Source organism: Nansenia antarctica (genome assembly GCF_963989245.1).
Source record: "Nansenia antarctica genome assembly, chromosome: 4".
Classification (NCBI taxonomy): domain Eukaryota; kingdom Metazoa; phylum Chordata; class Actinopteri; order Argentiniformes; family Microstomatidae; genus Nansenia; species Nansenia antarctica.
Window position 1 is genome coordinate 75087183 of NC_137689.1, and position 8809 is coordinate 75095991.

General features: G+C 50.5%; 1 protein-coding gene across 1 annotated transcript in view; it reads left to right on the plus strand.

Moving 5' to 3' along the window:
- Nucleotides 1–7319, plus strand: part of LOC308156385 (protein Niban 2-like) — a gene marked incomplete at both ends in the record, with an annotated part of 21498 nt that extends 14179 nt beyond the window's left edge. Inside the window, 8 exons of the mRNA XM_080529723.1 lie at nucleotides 795–908; nucleotides 2488–2595; nucleotides 3014–3125; nucleotides 3456–3971; nucleotides 4080–4201; nucleotides 4286–4474; nucleotides 4565–4810; nucleotides 7311–7319. Of these exons, the coding sequence (XP_080385849.1) occupies nucleotides 795–908; nucleotides 2488–2595; nucleotides 3014–3125; nucleotides 3456–3971; nucleotides 4080–4201; nucleotides 4286–4474; nucleotides 4565–4810; nucleotides 7311–7319 (1416 nt within the window). The remainder of the gene's footprint in view (nucleotides 1–794; nucleotides 909–2487; nucleotides 2596–3013; nucleotides 3126–3455; nucleotides 3972–4079; nucleotides 4202–4285; nucleotides 4475–4564; nucleotides 4811–7310) is intronic.
- Between the last annotated feature and the right edge of the window lie 1490 nt (nucleotides 7320–8809).

Genomic DNA, 8809 nt, shown 5'->3' on the forward strand with positions numbered 1-8809 from the left:
CCCCGCACCAGAGTACCAGTGTACTAAAGCACCAGAGTACCAGTGTACTAAAGCACCAGAGTACCAGTGTACTAAAGCACCAGAGTACCAGTGTACTAAAGCACCAGAGTACCAGTGTACTAAAGCACCAGAGTACCAGTGTACTAAAGCACCAGAGTACCAGTGTACTAAAGCACCAGAGTACCAGTGTACTAAAGCACCATAGTACCAGCGTACTAAAGCACCATAGTACCAGTGTACTACAGCGGTAGAATGACAGTTCAATCGTTTTTTAGACTCGGATCTATTCATACAACAAGGGACACAGCACTTTACCGTTTTTCCCATATTTGTCAGCGTCTTTGAGCCTCAGAAAAGCGCTATACAAATATAATGAATTATTATTATTACTGAGGCATTTCGAAGAGAGCGCCTCAGCCAACTTTGGACCCGGAAACACGTCACGACTTAACAACCGAATACCCCAAATACAGAACACAGATGATTCCATTCCATTCAATCTACTACACTACCACCGCTGTAGCTAGCTAGCTAGCCTCACTAGCCAGGTTAGTCCCTCTATAGATGAACCCTATCCCCCCCCCCCCACCTCTCCCCAGGATGTGGTTCACACAAATTGTGCTCTTCTCTGGGCTGGACATTTTGGTAACAGAGGTGGTTGTGCCCCATCTGGTGGCGAGAGAGGGTATCACACCTACACAAAATGGAACCGTTCATGTTTTATGTGAGCACCTGAAAGACGAATCGTTTTTTTCCTCAACGAACAGCCTCTCTCTCTCTTCCTCTCCTGACAGGAAATGGACAACGCCGTGTACACGTTTGAGCAGCTGTTGCACCAGAGTCTGGGAGACAAGGAGGGAGAGGACCTGTTCAAGACCATCCAGCGCTGTCAGGACAGAGTTCTGAAGGTGAGGACAGGGCCCCCCCAAAAAAAAAACTATTTTAGGGGCACCACCACCCCCCACCACATTAAGCCACCAGTACTGCCTCATCACCACCCACACATTCAACAGTAAAAATATGGACAACAATGGTTTCAAGACAAAAATAGACAGTAGGCTGAGACATATTTTCATAGAGACATGAAATTCATAGAGACAAAATTATTGAAATGTAAAAAAAATAATTTATTTATTTTTGGGGGGGGGGGCATTTGGCGCCCTAGGCGACCGCCTAGTTCGCCTATGCCTAGGACCGGCCCTGGGTGAGGAGATGGACATTTAAGCAATATCACACGAGAGGGAGTGCTGTTATACTGAATATCAGCACGGCTGTGATTGGGTCGTAGGTACGAGGCCGCAGGTCGAGTAGGAAGACGATCACAGCCGTGCTGATATTCAGTATAACAGCACGACCTCGACTGTGATATTGCTTTTATACAACAGTTCTACAGCGCCATTTATTAGTTAACAGTAATAAGCGACAACAGATTATGATTTGTTTGTTCATTTAATCATTTATTTTGGCTCCGTCAACAAAAAATTGTTCCGCAACTGGACTGTTGTTGCCTAGTAACCTGAACACAAACATCTGCAGGCTAGCTACTTTGGATTAACGGTCATTTCGGAGTGATTACATATAGTTAAAAGTCCCAGTGCTGTTATACTGTATATCCCAGTATAACAGTCCCAGTCCCAGTGCTGTTATACTGTATATCAGCACTCATGCCTCTTGTCCAATCAAATTACTTGGTCGGAACTGACTGTTGTATAACAGGGAGTAGACCTACCGTTCTGACTGACTGTAATGAATGACATATTGGATGATTAATAAATCGTTAATCGGGGCGCCTGGGTGATGTAGCTCACTAAGGTGCATGCTATGTAATCGCAGGGTCCCCAGTTCGATTCCAGCCTTCAACCTATCCTGCATGTCATCCCTCCTCTCTCTCTCACCCATCCTTCCTGTCAATCTCTACTGTCTCTATCCTCCTCTCTCTCTCTCTCTCTCTCTCACCCATCCTTCCTGTCAATCTCTACTGTCTCTATCCTCCTCTCTCTCTCTCACCCATCCTTCCTGCTAACCTCTACTGTCTCTATCCTCCTCTCTCTCTCTCTCTCTCTCACCCATCCTTCCTGTCAATCTCTACTGTCTCTATCATCCTCTCTCTCTCTCACCCATCCTTCCTGTCAACCTCTACTGTCTCTATCCTCCTCTCTCTCTCTCTCTCTCTCTCTCTCTCTCTCTCTCTCACCCATCCTTCCTGTCAGTCTCTACTGTCTCTATCCTCCTCTCTCTCTCACCCATCCTTCCTGTCAGTCTCTACTGTCTCTATCCTCCTCTCTCTCTCACCCATCCTTCCTGTCAGTCTCTACTGTCTCTATCATCTCTCTCTCTCACCCATCCTTCCTGTCAGTCTCTACTGTCTCTATGTCAATAAAGCAGAAATGCCCTGAAACGTATTTAAAAAAATAAAAATAATAGTTGACGAGTCATCAAGCAGAAGACTGACAGAGTTTGTCCTGTGTGGCTCTCCGTCCCTGACAGAAGTATGACTATGACAGCAGCACGGTGAGGAAGAAGTTCTTCAGAGAGGCGCTGCTGCAAGTCATCATCCCCTACATGCTGAAACAGCTGTCTCCTTCCTGCTCTCCGGTGAGTCTCTCTCTCTCCCTCTCTCTCTCTCTCTCTCTCTCTCTCTCTCTCTCTCTCTCTCTCTCTCTCTCTCTCTCTCTATCTCTCTCTCTCTACCTCTCTCTCTCCCTCTCTCTCTCTCTCTCTCCCTCTCTCTCTCTCCCTCTCTCCCTCTCTCTCTCTCTCTCTTTCTCTCCCTCTCTCTCTCCCTCTCTCTCTCTCTCTCTCTCTCTCCTCCATCTCTCCTTCATCACAGTCTCCACTGTTTCAGTCCCACACGTGTCCTATGTGTCAGAGAGAGTAACCCTCCTCTCCTCTCCCCTCCCCTGCCCTCCTCTCCTCTCCTCTCCCCTCCCCTCCCCTCCTCTCCCCTCCCCTCCTCTCCCCTCCTCTCCCCTCCCCTCCCCTCCTCTCCCCTCCTCTCCTCTCCTCGGTACAGGAGCTTCCTCGCTTCCAGGAGCTGATCTTTGAGGACTTCTCTCGTTTCATCCTGGTGGAGAACGTGTTTGAGGAAGTGGTGCTCCAGTCGGTCACCAAGGACATCATGATGGGTGAGTTCACAGGCACAGAAAGTTACTTTGTCCCTGACCCTACGACCTCTCCTCTGACCCTGACCCTACTTTGACCCTGACCCTACTTTGACCCCCTACTTTGACCCTGACCCTACTTTGACCCCCTACTTTGTCCCTGACCCTACGACCTCTCCTCTGACCCTGACCCTACGACCTCTCCTCTGACCCTGACCCTACGACCTCTCCTCTGACCCTGACCCTACGACCTCTCCTCTGACCCTGACCCTACGACCTCTCCTCTGACCCTGACCCTACTCTGACCCTGACCCTTGACCTCTCCCCTCCATCTCTCTCCTCCTCCCCCTGCAGCGGTGAAGGAGGCGGCGGTCCAGCGCAGACACAACCTGTACAGGGACAGCATCATCCTGACCTCCAGCGACCCCAACCTGCACCTGCTGGGGGAGAACCCCTCCGTGGACTGGGCCGCGCAGTTCGGCGCCGTCGCCCCCGACGACGACACGCCCGATCCGGGGTCCCTGGGCGGCCCGGGGGGGTCGGGGAAGAGGCGCAGGCAGGTGGTGTCCATGATCCAGCTGGACGGCGCCCCCCCGCTGCCCTACGAGTCCTTCCTGGAGGTGCCGGGGGTGGACCTGATCCCCGAGGAGGCGGAGGGGGAGGTAGCAGCAGCGGCGGCGTTGGGGGTCGAAGGTCAGGAGGAGGCGGAGGAGGAGGCGAAGGAGGAGGAGGCGAAGGAGGTGGAGGCAGCAGAGCTGAAGGTCGAAGGTCAGGAGCTAAAGGAGGCAGCGGAGGTGGTGGCGGAGCTGAAGGTCGAAGATCAGGAGCTAAAGGAGGCAGCGGAGGTGGTGGCGGAGCTGAAGGTCGAAGGTCAGGAGCTAAAGGAGGCAGCGGAGGTGGTGGCGGTGGTGGCAGAGGCAGAGGCAGCAGTGGAGGTGGAGGTGGAGGGAGCGGGGCTGCTGAAGGTCAAAGGTCTAGAAAAGGAGCTAGAGGAGGAGGAGGAGCCAGAGTCTGAGGAGGAGGAGCCGCCAGAGGAGGAGCAGCTGGGGTCCCCCGACAGCGTGGTGGACATCCGTGACCTCATCAACCCCGTGGTGGAGGTGGAGCCGGAGGAGGAGGAGGAGGAGGGGGAGGAGGGGGAGGAGGGGCCGTCAGCAGCGGCGGTCCTCCTCCTGACCAATCAGGTGAGGGTGAGGGGGAAGATCCTGCTGGAGGACGGCGTGGAGGAGGAGGTGACGCTCGTCACCACCGTGGTGGAGCACAGGAACAGGAAGTGTACCACGGACAGGAAGAGCCTCCCGCCGCCGCCGCAGGAAGTGGTGGTGGAGGACGAGTGGCGCTCCCAGGAAGCCGAAGAGGGCCTCCAGGATATCGCCGAGGAGGAGGAGGAGGAGGAGGAAGAGGAGGAAGAGGAAGAGGAGGAGGAAGAGAGGGGCGAGGCGACCGCCGACAACCCCACACAGGAAGTGGAGATAGCGGTACAGGAAGCAGACGGCGAGGGGGTAACGGCGGAGCGCTCCGTGGACTCTGACGCCGAGCAGGCCCCGCCGTCGTCGGATCAGTCGGATCAGTCCAGCCCTCCGCGCAACCACGACGACAGCGGCTTCCAGTCGCCGACCAATGAGGCGGCGGACGAGATGGACGCTCAGCCAATCACGGACGGTGTGAAAGGGGACACGGACACACAGGGGGTGGCAGACCCGGGGGAAGTGGTTGTGGTTTTAGAACAGGATGGGGGGGGGGACACCACCGCCCTTCACCACCACAACAACAACAACAACAACAACAACAACAGCAGCAGCTCAGACACAGGCGACGACGCCTTTGTCGCTGATAAAACCGCAGAGTTCACCACAGACATCGTGTGTGAGATTTGAACGGGGAGACAAGAAGGGAAGACGAAAAGATAAGAAGAAAAAAACATTGTGGTTTGGTTTTCTCTCGACGGAGGGTTGAAGTTGCGAAGCTTTTTTGGATCCCTCGACATCATTGTTTCCTGGTTGATGTGGTGTACGTACGCCGTAAAGTACTGTACATGTCTCCAGCTTAAGCTACGATACGGGCCTATCGACAATACCCCCGTCTCCCCCTAAGCCCTCTCACTCATCTGGGAACATTTAGACGACTCACCCGCGTGTTTATTCAATACTTATCTCTTAATGTCTTGATTTTCTATCATACTATAGGATTTTTTAAAAATGTTAACGTTTCTTTCTGTTTCCTCAAACCTTGTGTGTATGACACTGAACCAGAGCGATCTGAGGAGCTGTATACTACCATAGATCTGGTCTGGGCACCAAGGGAAAGGCTGAGGAGGTTGAGCTGTACCTGTCAGAGAGAGAGAGAGAGAGAGAGAGAGACAGAGAGAGAGACAGAGAGAGAGAGAGAGAGAGAGAGAGAGAGAGAGAGAGAGAGAGAGAGAGAGAGAGAGAGAGAGAGAGAGAGAGAGAGAGAGAGAGAGGGAGGGAGGGAGGGAGGGAGGTGGTGATAGTCAGGTGACCTCAGGTGCATAAACACATTACACTACCGACGCCCTCCTAGAGAGAGGTGAGGGCGATTTATACATGTTCACATAGGTAATTATGGGCACAGGCATTGGTCATGGCATGCCCTCTTATCGGGCACTAGGGGGCGCTGTTAACAGGCTGTGGATGCACACAGCTCTGTGGGATGTGTGAGCGCGGCCATGCTGTAAAGGGCTGTTGTTGTCGCTGTCGTTTGGCCTGTGCAGAATACCTGCACTGTCCCAGTTTGTTTGGTTCTATTTAGCTTTTCCTGTTTGTTTGTCTTGCCTTTACAACCACACTTGTGTAAAAAAAAAATCGTCTTACTTTTAATCAGCTAGATTATATTTTATCCTAAAAATGTGTCAACTTCGATTTGTTTTTTATTTTCACAAGTGGCCTTATTGTTTCAAAACTAGATTATTCCAGTGCATACAGTGTGTGTGTGTGTGTGTGTGTGTGTGTGTGTGTGTGTGTGTGTGTGTGTGTGTGTGTGTGTGTGTGTGTGTGTGTGTGTGTGTGTGTGTGTGTGTGTGTGTGTGTGTCTGTCTGTTTGTGTGTCTCTCTGTGTCTGTCTGTCTGTCTGTGTCTCTGTCTGTCTCTGTCTGTCTGTCTGTGTGTCTGTGTGTCTGTCTGTCTGTCTGTCTCTCTGTGTCTGTCTGTCTGTCTGTGTCTCTGTCTGTCTCTGTCTGTCTGTGTGTCTGTGTGTCTGTCTGTCTGTCTGTCTCTCTGTGTCTGTCTGTCTGTCTGTGTCTCTGTCTGTGTCTGTCTGTGTCTCTGTCTGTGTGTCTGTCTGTCTGTTTGTGTGTCTGTCTGTCTGTGTGTCTGTCTGTCTGTTTGTGTGTCTGTCTGTGTGTCTGTCTGTCTGTCTGTGTGTCCGCCTAAACCTTATTGTAACATCTACTGCCATGGTAAATGGGTCCTTATTATTATTATTATTATTATCGTTTAATGGCTTTGCTCTGTAGACCTGATGGTGGCGAGCCTGCCAGTGTTGCCAGATGGGATTGTTTTCCAGCCTAAAAACCACAGTCTAAAAACCGCCCAGTGTGCTCATAAGTAGCCCAATTAATTGGGCGGGAATACGCCCAATCTGGCAACACTGGAGACGCCTGAGGAGAAGAGTTCAGTCAGACAGTCCAGCCACACGGAGGAGGAGGCCTCGTCTACCAGCTGGTGCTAGCTGTGTGCTCTGTCTGACTTGCTTAGTGGCTTATAACAGTGAACAGATCAGGAGAGCTTTATACGCTGTGTCACTGGTTTAGGGCACACTGCAACCGCACAGACAATCATTCACCAGACAGGGCTGCTCATCGCTCGGTCTGTGAGGGGGCGTGTCGTCTGGTCTGACAGGGCATAATGCAGCTCATCGCTCGGTCTGTGAGGGGGCGTGTCGTCTGGTCTGAATGATTGACAGCAGGGGGTTAAACACCTTGTGTGTCATGAAGAGGCGGCTCGCTCACACAGTCCTCGGTTCTCAGATAAAAGTAGGAATGGAGGAGGAGGAGGAGGAGGAGGAGGAGGAGGAGGAGGAGGAGGAGGAGGAGGGGTCTATCTCTGTCTGTGTGGGTTTTCCAGACCATGTTTTCCTGTGTACAATACCAGTCAAACGTTTGGACACAAGGGAGTTGTTTAGACACACATTGAGTTGAATTGAATGGGGAAAGTGTGTCCAAGATTGTGACTGGTGCTGTGCATATTTTAGGCACGTTAGCCAGGCTGTGTGTGTGGCGTGTAGCCAGGCTGAGTGTGTGTGTGGTGTGTAGCCAGGCTGAGTGTGTGTGTGGTGTGTAGCCAGGCTGAGTGTGTGTGTGGTGTGTAGCCAGGCTGAGTGTGTGTGTGGTGTGTAGCCAGGCTGAGTGTGTGGTGTGTAGCCAGGCTGAGTGTGTGTGTGGTGTGTAGCCATCAGGAAAAGCAGGTCCCTGTCCTCCTGTCCGTTTGTAGACTATTTCTCCTGTTTCCTTCTTCTAGTTATTTATTATAAATACTGTGTGTGTGGTTCCCGCCATCCTCATCTATATACTTTATTGTACGTGTAAAACCTTGTGCAAGAGCTTTTGAATAACTGTATTTTTTTTCGTTAAAATGTATGAGAGTATACTTATAGATAAATAAATAAGTTGATTCCTTCCCTTTCTCATTTGTTGTGTTTCGAGTCCCAAGCTTTCTTTTTCCACTCGAGAGACCCGCCATTTTGAGAGAGAGAGAGAGAGAGAGACAGAGAGAGATGGAGAGAGAGAGAGAGAGATGGAGAGAGAGAGAGAGAGACAGTGAGAGACAGAGAGAGACAGAGAGAGAGACAGAGAGAGAGAGAGAGAGAGAGAGAGAGAGAGAGAGAGAGAGAGAGAGAGAGAGAGACAGTGAGATACAGATAGAGAGAGAGAGAAAGCTTTCTTTTTCCACTCTTTTTTACCATTTTGTATGAAGAAGAAGATGATGAAATAAAATAAAACAAAGGAACAACAAACAATCGACACAATTTAGTGGCATTTATTAAAAGTTACAATAAACATGACTAAAAAACGTCAAGTAGAAAGCACATCTTCATAACAGGTTACAACCGAGGAGGAGGACCCTACGAAAAGTAGTTAATTTAACAAGATCAACGTCTAGTCAGCTTTGTTTGTCTGTTTTCACAGTTCATGTTTATCATGTTTTAGTCAATTTGAACATTAAAAACATCTCTGTTCGTACTGACTACATGCTAGTGGCATTATTCAGTTCAGTATTCATCTATAGGAGAAAAGGCACTACGGTTAGGATTCTCTATGGCTTCGTTCACACGGCAGTGAAATGTGACCCAAATCTGATTTTTTTTTTCGACATGCGACTCAGGTCTGATTTATGCATGACCGTGGGAACAGCGCAAGTCACATGAAATCTGACTTTTTTAAATCCGACCTGGGTCGCGTTCAGAGGTGGTATTATATCGGATACATGTCTGATATTTAGCAACGCGCACCCATCTGAACTGTCAAGTCGCTTTTAATGCGACTTTTACGTCACTCTAGCAGGGTTGCCAGATGGGATTGACAATTTACAGCCTAACCAGTCTAGTACCGCTAAATCCAGTAGCCCATTCGGCGGTAACCGGCCCCATCTGGCAACCCTGCACTCTACAGAAAGCCATAGCTAAGCATCTGGCTCTCTTTTTCCTCATCCTTCTCCTTTTGACCACTTGCTCACATCTTTGCCGGCTTCCGC